The sequence below is a fragment of the Lepidochelys kempii genome, chromosome 13, assembly GCF_965140265.1.
Source record: "Lepidochelys kempii isolate rLepKem1 chromosome 13, rLepKem1.hap2, whole genome shotgun sequence".
In the NCBI taxonomy this organism is placed as follows: Eukaryota; Metazoa; Chordata; order Testudines; family Cheloniidae; genus Lepidochelys; species Lepidochelys kempii.
The window spans coordinates 34,633,477-34,651,157 of NC_133268.1; the positions used below are offsets into that span (position 1 = coordinate 34,633,477).

General features: G+C 50.6%; 1 protein-coding gene across 3 annotated transcripts; it reads left to right on the top strand.

Annotated features, from left to right (window-relative positions):
• Nucleotides 1-10,770: 10,770 nt before the first annotated feature.
• On the top strand, nt 10,771-17,296 carry LOC140896608 (uncharacterized). 3 transcript variants are annotated; one of them, XM_073308499.1, is made up of 2 exons: nt 10,771-10,885; nt 14,711-17,296. In XM_073308499.1, the coding sequence occupies exon 2, from the start codon at nt 14,722-14,724 to the stop codon at nt 15,751-15,753; it is 1,032 nt and encodes a 343-aa protein (XP_073164600.1). In that variant the 5' UTR covers nt 10,771-10,885; nt 14,711-14,721; the 3' UTR covers nt 15,754-17,296. The 3 variants fall into 3 exon arrangements, with proteins under 3 accessions (XP_073164600.1, XP_073164598.1, XP_073164599.1); XM_073308497.1 differs by lacking the exon at nt 10,771-10,885 and adding an exon at nt 10,892-11,039; XM_073308498.1 differs by lacking the exon at nt 10,771-10,885 and adding an exon at nt 10,892-11,024.
• Nucleotides 17,297-17,681: the final 385 nt, after the last annotated feature.

Below are 17,681 nucleotides of genomic sequence, written 5' to 3' on the forward strand. Positions count from 1 at the left end.
CCAAACATCCACTTGGCGCCAACGGGTGAGTTCACCTGGGACCTTTGGCAGCAGGAGGCACCGAAGGGTGAGCCTTAATTTCCCACATTCTAAATTCCAAAATCTGGTTTCTGGTTAAAGTGCACTTGGGAAGGGTGTGTGGCCTGATCAGCATAAGGCGCAGCCCAAGGAGAAAATATAGGATGGGTAATTCTTCAGGCGTAGAAAAGGGGATGCCCTTGTCTGAAGTGCTGGAAAATTGGAGGAGGATTGATGGTACCAAGGGGCTAGGGAAAAAGAAATTGGTACACCTGTGTCAGGAGGACTGGCCGCTTTTAACCAACGGCGGTAATCCTGCGGAGCGATGGCCAGGCGTAGGGACTTTTGATTTACAAGAATTAACCTTTTTATGCCAACAATTGGAAGATAGGTTTCCTAAACGGATGGATTATTGGTATGTGTGGGACAACTGGGCTTATGCGCGTGTGAAAGGACGTCCTCTTTCCTCCTCCTTTTCTTATTCATCTCCGGGGTCTCCAGCTCCACTCTGTGCTATGCCTGATTCTGCCCCTCCTCTGGCTTACCCTCGACTTTCTGACTTATGCCCCTCACCTCCTTGCTTGCCAATTGGCCATGCATTCTGTCCAGGTGACAAGCCTCACGGGGGAGGACTCGGGTAGCCCTTGTAAGTGAGAATATTTAAGAGAAGAGACCAGTAGGGCTGGGGGCTAGTTAAGAAGCCCACCCTCCTTGTTAAATTGGTAGTGGGACAAAGCTAGTGCTCATGGAAGGGACAGTTCAGAGAGAAAAACAGGATCGGGCCCAAGCGGGCAGGCAACAAATAGAGAGATTGAAAAACAGGTTGGAAACTTGGAGGCCATAGTGAAAGAAAAGGTCGCTGCATGTTTAACAGCTGGAGTTAAAAGTAAAAGTCAATCAAAAGTTTGGTAAAGTTTATTGTGCCCTTTTTAAAGTAAAAATCTTTACTGATAGATCCAAAAATAGATCCAAGCTGTAGATCCAAAAGCAAGCCGGAAAGCATTTGTTTTAATGTAGGTTTCAGAGTAACAGCCGTGTTAGTCTGTATTCGCAAAAAGAAAAGGAGTACTTGTGGCACCTTAGAGACTAACCAATTTATTTGAGCATAAGCTTTCGTGAGCTATAGCTCACTGATAAGGTAAAAGCCACTGAAACCTGAGCTGCCTATGAAACAAATACAAGAAAATATGTGTAATTCCTCTGTTTTGCCTGCAATTAACAAGGGTATTTGTATAAAAAGGAAATATTTTAAGCAATGACTGACTGCCCAGAAGGGGTAAATCTGTGTTCTTTTTGTCTTTCAAAAAATCAGAGAAAACTGATGCCAGCTAAAAAGCAATTCAACATATCATGAATTTACTGGCACAATAGGAATTATGTTCTATGTTCTATGTTCTGTCTTGTGTTTGTCTTGTGGCCAGAATTGCTGTGTATAATTTTTCATAGGACAGTTTAATTTAAAATTAAATAAAAGGGTTAAATCAAAATGCAAATACTTGTTTTATTCAACTTGGACTATAAAGTGTTTGGATAATATCAGGAAAATGTGATATACTAAAGTTTAATACATTTGCTTAAGTAAAAAAAAAGAAATTTCATTGGTCAGATCTTTTAATTAAAAAATTGTTGTTAAAATTTGCACACCAACAGTCTTTGGAAGCAAGGACATGAAAGGTTAACCCACTCCCCATATTATACATGAGATCCTTCTGGCTACCTCAAATTTCTAGCCAGAGGGCTGAAGAGGGAGGAAAGCTATTGGACACCAGAGATTGTACCAAGTGGACTCCTCAAAAGTGAGTGTGCTTGTCCTGGCTTGTTGCTCCAAAGCTCCGTAATAAAGTCATTTTCCTAGAAGGGTGTATGTGGCATACATTAAACAATAAGACTAAAGTGCTGTATAATGGGCAATGTATATGTGTTCATTTTTAAAAAAAGGTGTGTAAGTAAAAAGTAAAAGTTTCCTTTGCAGGTTAATAGAAGCCAAGAAGAGAAAAGAAAAAGAACAAAAAATGAGCTAATTTAACTCTGTAGCTGGCAGGCTCGGTCCAAAGATAAGATGCTGGCCTGCCCAAGGACACTACTCACAGCTAGGATTTGGCTGACAGCCAAGAAAGAGGGGGGCTTGAATATGCCCAAGCACCTGTGAAATCTGCAAAACACTGCCAGACAGTAACGAAATGTGTTAGGTCTCTGTATTTATAGGTGAAAGAAGTCCCGCTCCAAGGATCCTGAGCAAACCTGCCATTTGTTAAAACCAGGTGACTGGGTCTACATAAAGGTCCATCAACAAAAGGCTACTTTGGCCCCACGCTGGAAAGGCCCTTATTAAGTCCTGCTAACTACCAACACTGCTGTGAAGTGCCAAGGACTGACTGCCTGGACCCATTCTTCTTACTGCAAAAAGACCCCTCCGCCTCGAGATGACTTCACTTCGACTACTGATCAACCTGTCCCTCCTTCTGGGATTTTTCTTTCCTCCTTTTGGACAGCAGGGGAAAGGACAAGGTGAAGTGCTAGTAACCTCTCCCTTGTCCACTGACAGAGCTAACCTGCATTCAGTATTTGCTAAAGAAACCAAAGCACTACAGGGTGACATGCTAGTAACCTCTCCCCTGTATAATACAAAATCATGCCTGTTCCAAGAGAGAAGAAGGAACGCCTGCTCTGCTGAAACCACCAAGATCCAAGGATTCCTGACTGAAAAAGACACTAAGAATTGGCCTTGGTGGCAAAGACGGAGCATTGTACACTGGCAGGGAGGGAGCTGCGGGATGTATTCTTGCGAATGTGGAGTGAAGTGGTGGGGTGAGTTTATTCCAGGAGCTGGAATCTGTGCTTGTGGGCAAGTACCATCAGAATGCACTGTCCTCCCTAACTGTTTTCCGGATAATGAATACCAAAAACACCTTACAGCCACGAACATTACTCCCACCATCTGCCACCACTCCTTTGCAGGTAAAGGTTCCTGGATCCATCATAGCTACATTAAGTTGGCGCTGGGACCCCCACCTGACCCAGACAAGCCATCGGACAAGCCACTTCAGGAATGAACGCCACTACCAACCCATGGACTGAGCTTTCCAGTTATTGGGACCTTTACAGCCCACCAGGACTTCTTGTGTTCCTGTTTATTGGACTTACATTGGTGGTTTTGTTTTTTGTATGGTATAGAGGAGAATGCCGACATTGGTATGGTTTGCCTGGGGGGTCCTCTCCCTATTCCCAAGTCCAGTACAAGGATGGGAGGGCAATAGCTTTTTGAATTTAACCCGCGCCATAAAACAGGGTGTAAATCGAACACAGTGTTGGATTTGTATTCATACCCCCACAGATTTGGGTCAGGGGGTCCCGTTGATAGGGGTACCTATCCCTCTTAATCAAACAGACTCGCCCTTTTGGGATAGAACGTCTTTACAGCAAGCCACCTATCAGGATCGGGAGTATTCAATTGCAATACTAACTAAGGGAGTATTTTGTTTTACCTGGAATCAATCTGACCAGTATGCGCGTCCTGTAGGGAAGAGTTCTTGTATTATCATTCAGTGGGCAAATGGGTATTAAATAAAGACCGAGGGAGGAGGCTGGCAATGTGGGAGTAGTGATTCTTCCCCTTTCAAAGAGACTCTTACAAATGACCTCTCCACAATAGGGAGTCGGACAGGTATAACTTGTCGTTTGGTTAATGTCTCTGATATATCAGGCCAATAGTGGGTTTGTAGTAGTCCCTATAAAGAGTATAATTTAAATGGTACAACCAAAAACACCCCTACCCATAGTCAACAAGGAGGATGGGAAGCCCCATTGGGAGCATATAAGCTGTTTGGAAAAGCAGCATTAAACAGTGAAGGAATTTCCCTGAGAACCAGTCCTTATTGGGCCCTACAGGGTCATTATTTTGGGTGTGGCCAGAAAGCTTATAAGGTGTTACCAGCTAACTGGTAGCTGTTATATAGCCCATGGAATTCCCCATCTTTATGTTACTACTAGTTACCTAAAGGCAAAATTAGAAACATCCGGAATACCCCTATTGAATCACGGGGGGAAACTCTTCAACAGCTAAATGCTGCGTTGGAGGGCAACGCAAAGAATCCCCTCACGACAGGGAAGCTCATAGGGTGTTCCATTCTGGGGATAGTACCACTACTAACAGGGCCAGACATGACATGCATAGGCCGTTACACCGTGAGACTTCAAATGGTACTTAAAAAGGTTGCCTTGGAGTTAAAAGACTCAATTAGTGGTTTGGAATCAGCGGTAAAAACATTAAATAAGAAAGTGCAACAACTCAGAACGTATTCCCTCCAAAACAGGTTGGCCTTAGACTACCTTTTAGCATCCCAGGGAGGGGTCTGCGCTCTCATTGGGTCCCGTTGTTATGTGTATGTAAATAATAATAGCTATAAAGTCTATAAGGAAGTGGTACGGGCAGAGGCCCATGCCCAAGTCGGGGCACAAGCTGCCTACACCGCTCCTGAAAGTGATTGGTTGCAAACTCTATTTTCGGGGTGAGGTTTATCATCATGCCTTAGTAGTTTATTCAGTTTACTACTTAAGATTCTCCTTCCTGTATTAATTGTACTAATAATATTATGCTATACAGTGTCATGTATTAGGGAGCTTTTGCAGAATATGTTAATCCATTCTTTTCAAGGCTATCGCAAAATGCTTATGCAAAATAAATTGTAGAATAAGTAGGCAGGGATGCCTACAAAATCAAAGGGGGGACTGTTACAAGAAAGGGCTTATATGCTATTTTATATGAATGTTTAATAAGTTTGTTCTTATAATTTAGCATAAGTTACTAGCTTAGCATAAGTAATTAAAGTAGTTGAAGCCTTAGGCCAAGGTCAAGCTGACCTGAAAGGAAGGCTAAAAAAGCAGCTGCAAAACCAGTTGAAATTGCCCGTTATCATTGAAAATAAAGAAAAATGCAAGGAGTAGAACTAACTGTCTCCCGGAGCAAATCCAGCACCCGACAATGGACTGTCCACTCAGCAACAGAACTGTCCAATGGAAAAGAGCAGAGACCCCTACTCAAATTAGGGGATTGGACTTTGGACATGGGTGAGGGCGGTGTTACCAACCGTAGAGGGTATAATTGCTTGCAATTTCTGAGGGACGGCGTTCCCTCTCCGGAGTAAGGTGTGAGCCATCTCTGTGCACCCCGTTGTAGCCAGGCATGGTGCTCCAAGTGTGACACGCTTTAATCTCTGCCAATTGGGGCAGTAATAGGGTCACTTTCACAGCCCGGGGCAAGGAAGGACCAACACGTACAAACAAACTAACATGTCCCCCGGGTAATTCAGCTTCCGGAGTGGAGTAATGATGAACAGGTCATAAGGTCCTCACCTCAGCTCATATCCAAAACTTAAAGGCCCCAGAACAAAGCCCCTGGTTAGGCTGGTCTCCTGGGGCTAGAGTCACAAAGGGACTTAGGTACATCAGAGGTAGTCAGGTGCCTGAATCCCAAAATCAGGCCCCAAAATCAGGCACAAAACCCCCACTCAGCTGCCTCCAAACCCTATAGGCCCTAAACTCACTCAGCACCTAGGGTCCCAGATATTATTGGGACCATCCCACTATTCAGAGCTTTGACTTATATAGGTACTTAGTACCCCTCCACACACATACTGATTTTCCACACTTGCCATCTGGTCATCATAGCAACACCCAGCACAAGGGGGGGGCCCTCTTCTGGTCAGGGTCTGTGCAGTGCCTCACTCTGGGGTGAGCTTGCAAACCTTGAGAAGCACTAGGAGTGGCAAAGACCACCAATGGTCTAAGATAAGAGTGATAAGTGAAGCACTTTTTCCTGGTGGTGCAGACGTCGCTCTGGTTCCAGGCGATGGAAGCAAATGCACCTGCTCTGGCTACGCAAGGTCTGGCTGATCACAGCCTCACAGGCACTTCCCAGACTCACCCTGGACAAAGGAGGGACTCTCAGCAGCACGAGTGTGCTGGTTCTCAGCAAAAGCGGTGAGCACAGAAACCCCCGGGAGGGAATCCAAAGATTGTTCCCCGGCTCACATCGTGGTCGGAGCAAGACGTGAACTGGTGCACGTCTTACCTTCCTGTTCCTGTTTCTTGGCTGATTCCTGCCCCCTGAACTCAGTGTTGCGGTTCGTATCTTTCAGCAGGGGAAAAGGGTGTGTACGTAATGTTTAGGGGGCCCAGAAAGCATGTGTGCAAAGCCGGGACACTTGTTTTTCCTGGCGGGGGAATAATGACATATATAAGACACAGCCCGAATAGCGGGATGGCACCAATAATATCTGGACATCCGGTCATCCTAACAGCATCGGGTGGGTGCAGCTACTCAGGACCTGCTGCTGCCTACCTGCTGGTGGGGCAGGTTTTGGGTTTCCGATCTGTTTTCTCTGGAATGCTTTGACCTTAAGGATAAAGGTGCTTCTTAGAAAGAAGGGAGCGGTAGTTTGACTGTGGTAATTATACACTTCACCCTCTCTGAGGAGCACAGTGAAGTAGGCTGACATTCCTGGGGATAGAGCTAGCAAAGGAGGGAGAGAGATGTGGGTCTCCGCCCAAGGGAGGCAACAGCTGAGGAGCCAGAAGGCTGAGGGTGGGTGTCCTTGTTGGACCACGGAGTGGGGGACACAAATTGTGACACCCACACAACTTTACCGCTGCCCCCCTGGAATCGGCAAGCACCACAGGGAATTAGCCGTGTGCATGGCAGCTGCAGTCCCTGGGTTGGGTGCAGCCGAGCGGTGAGGAGGTAAGACGGAGCGGCTTGGCAGAGCGGTGGTTGTGATATGAGGAGATCTGGAGATCAGTTTGAGGAGTGGGGCAGAGCTTGGTGATGGAGAAAATATGGAGGGGCCCTGCCCATCTTGGCTGGCCTCAGGTCCCTCGCCATGTGCATGATCACAGGACAGAGGCGCATGTGCAGCGCCAGGGACCCGGAACCCCTTGTCCCAGCACAGTGTTGCGTAGGTGTCGTCAGCAGAGGAGTACAGGGGTCTCCTTGCCAGGGGACTCACCAGCAGAGGGCCGGACGGTGCAGAGGGCAGCAGAGGGTGGGGGTGGGGATGGGGAAGGGGCAGCTATACTGTATAATGGGCACGAGGGGCAACAGAGTGTGGGGGTGGGGAAGGGGCGGCTATACTGTATAATGGGCACAAGGGGCAGCAGAGTGTGGGGGTGGGGAAGGGGCGGCTATACTGTATAATGGGCACAAGGGGCAGCAGAGTGTGGGGGTGGGGAAGGGGCGGCTATATTATATATTGGGCACGAGAGGCAGCAGAGGGTGGGGGTGGGGAAGGGACGGCAATACTGTATATTGGGCAGCACAGAGTGGACACCCCATGTCGATAAGCCGGCCTGGAGCAATAGCTCTGAGACATGTGAACGGCTCCATTCTGCTCAGCGGTTGTTCCCATTCCCCACCCCCAGTGGCACTGCTGCAGGGCCTGTTCCATGCACCGATGACGCCTGTTCTCAGCTCCTTCCCCCGCTCGCAGCCCTGTGTGCCTGGTGCCGTTCCCTGCATGCCCTTTATTAGTGCACATCAGAGCACCGGAGCATCCTCACCTGCTGGGGAACCCGCTCTCCTCTGGAAACGGGGGACTTATTGCTGCTCACGGCTGTTGTTTCAAAAGTAGGGGCATTAGTCCGGGCAGGGAGCCAGCTGTACAAGGGGACGTCCGCCCTGTGTCGGGGCAGTACGTGTAGAGCTGTGGTTGAGCTGGGCCCCTGCAAAGATCAGTGTAGCCACGGCCAGAGAGGTTATCCCCCTGCGTATGTCTTCAGGGTCCCAGCTGGGATTGTGCCAGGGGCTGCCCATGGCGCCCTGGCTACACTGCTATCTTTAGCGAGCGGGTTCGATCAAAGCTAGTGTCTCCACACGCTGCATCCCGATTGCTCTCTGGACAGATCCCAATTGTACAGTAACTTCGAAGGGCTCGGAGCTAAATGAGGCCTCCTTACATTTCCTGGATGAGTAACTCTAAGAAGTAACCACGACCTGCACAAACCTCATGGCTCGATCACTTGCTCTGTCCGTTAAGAGCCAGATTTTTAAAGGTATTTAGGCTTGTAGTAGGATTTTCAAAAGCATGTGGATGCTTCATTCTGATTGATTTCAATGAGTGCATTTGAAAATCCCACTAGGCAATAAAATTCCTTTAAAAATCTGCCCCTTCCTGACTTGTTCAATTGCTGATTCAATATAACAGGACTGTCCATTTGTTCATTGACTGGCTCAGCCCCAGTTGTTTTCCCAATTTGAGCAATGTATCTTCTAATATTGGGTTAGTTTCATAAAGCTGAAAAGGAGCCAGCCTTAATGAGAAGTTTAATTGCTTTTAAAGGCTTCCTTGTTTACTGATTTTTAATAACCCCCATAAAAAGCACACAGAGCTGGTTTTTCTTTCACATTCATGGCTGGGCCAGTAACTCTGTGTATTTGAGGGCCCCCGCAGACTCTAGCTCTTACTCCAGGGTAATCCACGTGGCTTCGCCATCTCCTTAGACTGGACCCCTGGGCCTGAAGCCCCCCTGCTGCAACCCATGAGCTCTGCCCAGCAAGTCCATGAGAGACAGCCCCCGACGGAGACTTGGCCGCGCTGCCGGGATGAACGCGCCTAGCCCAGCATTGGCAGTGACGGTCACACGGCGCTGTCAGAACAGTCGGGTTCATGAGTCACCTGGACACAGACTAGGACGTCCTTAGGGTAGCACAGAGAGATGAAGGGTGAAGTGTAGACCGTGCTGGGTAGTCCAGAGCCCTGCCAAGCTGAAGGGAACCCCTTGGTTCAAGCGCTGCCTGACCTCCAGGTGAGAGCCCCGACTTCTCCCAGGCCCCAGCTCTCATCCTCCACCTCACACCTCCCAGTCCTTTCTTCTCCTGCTGGGGGGTTGTTCAACTTCCCTGCAGAGAGGTGGGGCAGTCCATGCCCCTCGCGGTCCTTGGGTGCTAGGTGTTGGCTCCTCGGGGTTGTCTTCTCAGATGCTCCCCTGAGATGGAGACTTAGGGTCAGATGGCTAGGGGACACCCACACTTATGTGTCTCAGTCTGCCCAGGGAGCCAGCAGTCCCCTTTCACTCATGGTGCAACAACACAGCACATAGGGGAAACTGAGGCACAGCCAGGCCTCATAAACATATTACAGAATATTCCCACATTGTCACACGCTTCAGCGGGCAGATGCCCTGGGAAACGATCGGCAAAGGGAAGAGTTCAAGCAGCTGCTCTTGCGATTCCAGGAGATCTCAGCAAAAGACGCTTCTGGCTGTAGAGAACCCAAGTACCAGGCGCGCCGCCTGTTTTGGGGGCCAGTACAGGGTACCGGGCTGCTTACGGGGCTGTACAAAAGACACTGGATAGGCTCTTGGACAGGAGAGTTATACAGGAGTGTCACTGTACTTTGAATAGTCCAACCCAAAACCTAACGGGACCTGGCAACTTCTAGTAGACCACAGACAACTTGGTGGGACTTAGCTCCAGGGATACACTTGCCAAGGGCTGCGGTGGCAGCTCAGGCCCTGGCAGCTGGTTTTTGAAAAGCTCTGCCCTCGTTCAAACAGGAATCAATTTGGGGCAGCTCGCCATCCTGTGCTCTACAGGAGGTCAGACCAGAGGATCGCAATGGTCCCGTCTGGCCTTGGAATCTACGCGGCAAAGGAGCTCAGGTTTTCTAAAGCCAAACTCTTCTCTGCCCTGGAGGTCGGGGTTGGACTCCCCAGTTGGGTCCGGGTGATCGGTGTCAATCAGTTAATCACCGACATGGCCCCTGGAGGACATGCTCCTTTGGGGATGCCGATGCCCCTCCAGAGTTCAGCCTCTCCCTGCGCTGGGGTGATGCAGCTGCCAGGGAAGAGGATAAATATTCACTGACAAAAAACCGACAGCAATGCAGCGTTCCGGCTGCGTGGCAGTATACGGCGCCCTTCCGGAACACCGCTTGCAGCAAAACCGGCACCTCTGACGAGTTAAGGGACCAGCCTCCCCGGAGAACGAAACTCTCACGCAGGTTAGGCTTTGATTCCTGCTCCCCCAAAGACCTGCGGGGGGTGCCATGCACTCACAGGGGGTATTCCTCAAAGGAGCGAGACCACCATGCCAGCACCAGAGCTGTGGTTCAACCCCCCAGGTCTGGGCAAAAAAAGAATAAGTTGCAAAAATACATCAACGGTGAGAAAAGCTGGTATTTTTTTCCAGGCAGCCTGTATCTCAGGAACCTCTGGGTCAAATGACCCCAAATTTGGATCAGTAACCCTAAGGGGTGCGCCTTGGCAGAGGGTGAGAGGGGATGCAGTAGGGGGCATTCCACCCTTGGAATCAGAGCTGACCCAAATGCCCCAGCATGGTGCTGGGGGGCAGAGAGTGGGATGGGTGACTCAGGAAGGGGTGCTGTGCCCTGTTCTGTGCTGATGTTTGTGCATTTTTCTACAAAGCGCCCAGCCACTCCATTAACTCTGCCCTGGCAATGTGGGTTAATTCTGCTGCCGGGTTGCATCACAGAATTGAGGAAATCTGCCTCCCACGGTGCCATGAGGATGTGCATCCTGACCCGGCACCGGGACGCCACCCAGTGCTAGTCACTCCCCCCCCCAGCACCCCGGAGGGCACTGGGATGGGGACCCTAGTGCACAGCGAGGGGCAGGTCTTTGTGATAAGTGTGAGCAGAGTATGTCCCAACCACCCTGCCATGGGTCAGGGCAAAGCTTCCCCTTTCGATGGGGCGTTGCCGCTTCTTGTGGGCCTGGATTATGAAATACTTAACATCAGATATTTCTCTGCCACCAGTTCCCTCTTCTTTTAACTCTTATGCAGCCAGGGGGAGGCCAGCTCTGCAGACAGCTGGATCAATTCTCCGGGGGAAACAGAGGCACCAGCACTAGGGTGAGTGGGAGAGCATGGGAGAAGGGCACTGGTATAATCCAGGCAGGATTGTTCAGCAGTTTAGCTAGTAGAGAGGAATGGTAGGAAATGCACCAAAGAGGAGTTCAGACAAGGCTCTTCTCTCCTATACGTTCCAAAGGTTTGTACAAAGAAGGTGGGTGTTGTTTTACAGGGGGGGAAACTGAGGCAAAAAAAACTGAAGCTGCCTACAAGAGGTCAGTGGTTGAGCCAGGATGAGAATCTAGGGCTCATGAATCCCAGCCGGGGTCCCCCCCATCCCTTGTTCAAGACTACTTGGGATCCTGAGGGAATGGGGGAAGGGTGGTCCCCAAGAAGGGGGGATCCTGAAGGATTGGGGAAAGGGGAGGTCCCTGGGAAGGGGGATGCTGAAGGGATTGGGGGAAGGGGGTCCTCTGGAAGTGGGATCCTGAGGGGATTGGGGGAAGGGCAGTCCCCAGGAAGGGGGATCCTCAGGGGATTGGGGGAAGGGCAGTCCCCAGGAAGGGGGATCCTGAGGGAATGGGGAGGGGAGGTCCCACATGAGGGGGGAACGAAGGTTAAGCCATAGCCCATGCTGCCCATATCCCCCTGTACCATGGGAACAATGCTCCTTTATCTTGTTGGGAACATTTACCAGCCTGACTCCTGATCGTTGGGGTGCTCTCAGTACCTTGGCTTGCTTTCTTGGAGCGCTGATCCCCCATTCTCCAGCTAGCATCGGGGAGCCTTGAGTGCGACTATCCCCCCCAAATTCAAGTTTTGAGCTGGCCCCCCCAAACCCAGAGGCCATTTCTGAAAACTTTGGTTTGTCGTTGCAGTGGGTTTGGGAGCTAAAACATCAGGGACTGAAGAAGGGCAAAGTCTTGTTCTTAAAGGTATCTTTTAGAGCTGCTCCTCCCCACCCTGATCTCAGCTCCCCAGCCCTCCTCCTGGAATAGAGTCCTGTTCATCGCAGGTTCATGCTGGTTTATGGAGATTGTAATCTCTTCTCGGCTGGGACCCTCTCTTACTACATGTTTGTAAAATGCCTAGCAGAATAGGGCCATGATCTCAGCTGGGCCTATAGCTCTGGGCCAGGGGCAGCAGAGCCCGGGGCTGGGTCCAGCTGGAGAAAGTCCCCCCGGGGTGGGCACACAAAGACTTTCAATGAAAGTCTGTCCCTGGTGCAGGCCACAGCTGGGGAAGGAGAAGCTGCTGAGCCTGGGCTCCCAGCTCCCCCTGGAGGCTACAAAGCTCCACCCCCGTGTCTCTGTTCATTCTTTTTCCTGCTTCCTTTCTTCCTGCCGGTCCTCGTTCCCCCAGCCCATTCCTGGCTCCTTCTGCACCGACTTGAGCCGGGGTCCCCCATGCCCTTTTAAATTGCCTGGGCCTCTGGGCAGTTGCCCCCTTTGCCCCGCCCTGTCAGCGGGGCCTAGTTAAGGGGCTGATATGTATACTAAAGATTGCTAAAGACAGACTCTCCTAGCTTCTCCTGGGGATCTGGTTTCCTGTCTACTGTAGAGTCATTGTCAAAGATTGGGACTGGGGTTATTACCCGGTGTGTCTCCAGGCAGTAGAACAAAGAGGCGATGTCACATGTACATAGATGTTGTGACTAGAAACAACGCAGTGCTGCTCCTCCGTTACAGGTTTCCCTCGCCGCTGGTTGGCTCCCTTTTCTAAACCTGACAGGCATGAGGCAGTGGCCTCGTTTGCCTCGTTGGACTGGTCTGACTCCGCCTGTCCATGCCATGGAATTGCAATCTCAAAGACTTTGCATTTGCACACAAATCGAAATCCCCAGATGGAACAGGGAGGATTCTGAATTCTTCCGCTACCCTAGCTGTGCCCTTTGGGGAGGTGGATGAATTTCAGCGATGGGAGAACCCCGATGGAGAATTGCATAGCCGCAAGCTGTGGGAGTGGCGGGCCATTGGGACTGAGGTTATTACCCGGTGTGTCCCCAGGCAGTAGAACAAAGAGGCGATGTCACTGCGAGAGGACGACAAAGCACCAAGGAACCTTAATGCTGTGCTGACCTCATTGTTTTGGTCTGCTTTCCCCCACCGTGCTGTTCTCTCACATTGAGCTATTTCACAAGGCGGGAGGGAACAAAGACAAGATACACTGGGGTTGTGTCCTGGTACAGGCAGGGAGTGCTGTCACGTCCAGACTGGTATGGAATGTGGTTACCAAATCAGAGCCAAAAAAGGCATGCAACAAGTAACGGCTGGTGGGGGATATGTGCCATTCCCTCCAGCTAGTGGATATAAATACAGGCCTCCTAGATGAATGTGTGTGCAGCAGATTTGCTGTGGACGGTGCACACGCCACCATATTAATTGCTTCCCAAGAAGGGGGGTATGTATGTCTCCGTCCTGCCCTGTGCTGCTTTCCTTTAGCTCATCTGGTTAGCTGGTTAGCATGGCTGTTTGGGCTCATGAACATTTTTAATATTGATCCACAAGAGCAACTGGCTATATATCTGTCAGTCATCCTGAGGGGACTGGGGGAGAAGGGGGTCCCAGGACAGAGGGGATCCTGAGGGGATTGGGGGAAGTGCAGCCCCTGGGAACGGGGGATTCCTGGGTCCCCCTTCTCCTCCTGAGAATCCCCCGTTCCCAGGGGCTGCATTTCCCCCAATCCCCTCAGGATCCCCTCTGTCCTGGGACCCCCTTCTCCCCCTGAGAAAGGGGGATCCTGATGGGATGGGGGGGAAGGAGAGTCCCTGGGAACGGTGATCCTGAGGGAATGGGGGAAGGGTGGTTCCCCGGGAAGGGGGATCATGAGAGGAAGGGGGGGTCCCTTGGAAGGGGGATCCTGAGAGGATACGGGGAAGGGGAGTTCCTGCGAAGGGGGATCCTGAGGAGATGGGCGAAGGGTGGTCCCTGGGAAGGGGTGACCCTAAGGAGATTGGGGGAAGGGCGGTCCCCAGGAAGGGGGATCCTCAGGGGATTGGGGGAAGGGGTTCCCGGGGAACAGGGATCCTGAGGGGACTGGGGGTAGGGGGGTCCCAAGAGAGGGGGGAACAAAGGTTAAGCCATAGCCCATGCTGCCCATATCGCCCTGTACCATGGGAAAAATGCTCCTTTATCTCATTGGGAACATTTGCCAGCCTGACTCCTGACCATTGGGGTGCTCTAAGTACCCTGGCTTGCTTTCTCGGAGCGCTGATCCCCCATTCTCCAGCTAGCATCGGGAAGCCTTGAGTGCAACTATCCTCCAAAAATCAAGTTCTGAGCTGGCCCCCCCACACCCAGAGGCCATTTCTGAAAACTTTGGTTTGAATGTTGCAGCGGGTTTGGGAGCCTAAAGCGTCAGGGACTGAAGAAGGGCAAAGTCTTGTTCTTAATGGTATCGTTTAGAGCTGCTCCTCCCCACCCTGATCTCAGCTCCCCAGCCCTTATCCCGGGATAGGGTCCTGTTCATCACAGCCGTAGGTAGGGTGACCAGACATCCCAATAAAATCGGGATTGTCCCGATTTTTAGGTCTTTGTCCCACATCCCGACCGACGCACGGTCGGGATGCCATTTGTCCCGATATTGTGGCTTTGGCCGTTCCGGTGTTTTTTTGGGTGTTTTTTGCTTCGGGAACTCCGGCCATTATTTTTTTTTTTTTTTTTTTTTGCTTCCCCCATGTGTCCCGATATTTTCTCCGTTTCATCTGGTCACCCTAGCCATAGGCCCCACCATGCTGTCTTATGGAGATTGTAATCTCTTCTCAGCTGGGACCCTCTCTTACCACATGTATGTAAAATGCCTAGCAGAACAGGGCTGTGATCCCAGGGCTCTAGGTGCCACTCCAATACAAAATAATTAATGGGAAGAAACTATTTTATCTTCTAGTGCTGAACACCATGCCTGCAATAGTCCCCAAGAGCAAAGCCCCGGGGGTCGATTTCTGCGGAGTGGGCGAGTATTACTACATCGTCCGCTCAGACCTGGGCTGCTACATGAGGTCGACCAATTTCAACCAAGGAAAAGATCTGAACGTGTATAGTCTGCACCCCTCCTGCCAGGGCGGGGAGCACTATCTCGCCTACCAGGATGACCTCTTCTACATCATCAAAGGAGGGTCTTATCGCCGTGTGTCCAACATGAACATGGACACAGCAGCCGTAGTCTACAATCTCCACCCCAATTGCCAGGGAGGAGACCACTATCTCTCAGCCTTTGGGCACTTCTACATTGTCTTCCAGAGCAAAGGTGTCTACCGCAAGGTCACCAACATGAACACCGATTCTGATGCTGTCGAATACAGCCTCCACCCGTCCTGCAGAGATGGCCTCTATTACTGGGGTGTCAGGGGCTATTATTATTTTGTCAAGCCCCATGACGAATGGGGGATCCAGTATTATCGAACCACCAATTTTCACGAGAACGTGGATGCCGTAACCTATTCCTTCCACCCGGATGTGGTCAACTTCCTCCCTGGTGGGTTGGCTATCACCCAGGGTTCAGCTTTCGGCACCTGGGAGGCCATCAAGACCATCTCCAATGATTCCAACACGCCCATCACCTGGAACAAGAAGATCACCAGGAAGGTGGGCTATGCCAAGGAGAAGATGAGCAGCATAGAGCACAACTGGAACGTGAGCATCTCAGCATCATACCAGTCAGGAGCCCTCACCGAAGCCATTGCCAAGTACCAGTTCTCCCTCACTACTCAATACGGCGGGAAAAGCGTCAACACGGAGAAGGAGAACTGGAGCGAGGCCACCGACGTGGAAGAGTCTGTCAGCCTGACCCTGCAGCCAAGAGAGAAGATCTACATATGGCAGTACCAGCTGGGCCTGGGCAAGAAAAGCGTCTTGTTCTGCCGTGACATGAAATTCAACGACAATCCAAACCCACCTACTGAAGTCCCCCTCCCGCCTTTTAACCAGTGATCTGAAATAGGGAGCTCCCAGGAATACCTAAGGGCCCGCTCGCTGCCTTGCAGTATTGCTAAGAATTGGGGTTGTCGGGGGTATATTTAGGGTTAGTATTTTACAGTAGTCGTAGTGGCTTTGCAGTGCAGGGTGTTTAGTGAGGCCCAGTCTGCCCTTAGGAATAGCAACTAGGATTAAGATACAGAGACACAACCCTGCAATCTACCATAATGATCGTACCATGGGCTTCCAGAAAACCGGTTGCCAACGGGTTTGCAGCTAACATGGCTGGAAAAGCATTTCCTGAGCCAGCATGGACAGAGCATTTTTTCACTCTTTGACTAGAAGGATCAACGCTGCAGCATCCCCACCCAGCCGAGCCATGCTGAGCACATACTATTACTCCCAGGGGGATTCTGCACCAAAAAATTAAAAATTCTGCACCAAAAAATTTAAAATTCTGGGCAGAATATTTTAAAATTCTGCAAAATATCACATATATTATTTATCAAAATAACACGATTTAATCACACCAGTTTCAATTATTTTCATAATTTATTTCAAAATACCTGTAACAACACAGACACACAAAAAATTCCCCGTTTCTCTGCCCCCTTCCCGGCAGAGCCAAGGAGAGGGGCCAGACACTCGCACCCCCTCCCCGCAGAGCCCAGGAATCCAGAGGAACAAACAGCCTGATGCTGGGTCCCGAGCTTGTGTGGAGTTTCCTGCACGCTGCCTCCTTCTTACATGGGGTGCGGGGAACTGCTGCTGCTGGGAACCCTCCAGTTCCTCCCCCACCTCTTACCAGCAATGTCCTCTATGTGCGAGCTGGGCTCTGCCGGGTCCAGAAGCCCGTAGTGGTGGCCAGCAGCTCTGCAGCCCATTTCTACTCGGGGGGAGGAAAGGAAATTCTGTGTGCACAACATTAATTTTTGTGCAAATTCTGCATTGCACAGTGGTGCAGAATTCCCCCAGGAGTAACATACACACCAGTTTCAGGCGGGTTTGTACTTAACAGGGCTCCACCGTGCCTCCGCTGCTACTCCCCGCGCTAACACAGGTGCATTGCTATTTGCACTCGCAGGAGTATATGTGCATGAGCGAATGACACCCCTACCTCATAGTGCTGCCGTCGCTCTGGTTCCACTCTCCTGTCACATGGGATCAAGAGGTTTGCTCAGGGAGCGCTGTGATTACGCCTCTGCAAGCTGGGATTTTAGGCAGGATTTCGGTGGCTCACTCCCAGACATAAAATCAGCTCTGGGATTGGGAAGTAACCCTTACACAGCAGGCAGAGATCACCACCCTTCAGTGATCTGCACAGATCACAGGTGAAAAGGGTGGGGGAAGAGCCTCAGTGTGTTTTCTCAGTCACATAGGATTGTGTGTAGTTTTATTTTGTGCCTGTTGTTACTTCTGGCTATGAATTAGCCAAGTCAGTTTTCTCAAGGGCTCGTCTTTACTAGAAGCTGCGACCAAAGACTCCAATTTCACATAAATAACTTTGTATCAACAAAATTATCCAAAGCGTAAAATAAAGTGACTCCTGCCGTGTTTCTTCCTTTTGTTCGTGTGCATGTTACTTAACGGGAGGTGTGCTGGAGGGGAGGGATCGGGACTCATTGCCCAGCCGGCTTCATAAATTCCGTTCCTAAAAACTGGACAATGCGTTGCAGCACGTGGGGCAAAACTGTCCACTAGGCAAGAGAAATGAGATCAGGACGAAGGACAAGTTTGGGGTTCTTTCCAATGAGCTTCAGAGCTCAGGGCATCTGGGGAATGGAATATGGAGCCTTTCATCTCTAGGTCCCCAACCTAGCTCCAGATCAGGGTGAAAGGCTCCTCCAGAGAGACTGGGCAGCAGACTATGCAGCCTTTCACCTCTAGGATGCCAAGTGAAATCCAGCCCAGCTGAGGATGTGCTGGCTCAGCGGAGCGTTTGT

Coding starts and splice junctions, on each gene's coding strand:
- LOC140896608 (XM_073308497.1), top strand. CDS start 10,973: ATGCACCAAAGAGGAGTTCAGACAAGGCTCTTCTCTCCTATACGTTCC. Junction 11,040..14,710: donor CAAAGGTTTGTACAAAGAAG/GTGGGTGTTGTT, acceptor TTTATCTTCTAG/TGCTGAACACCATGCCTGCA.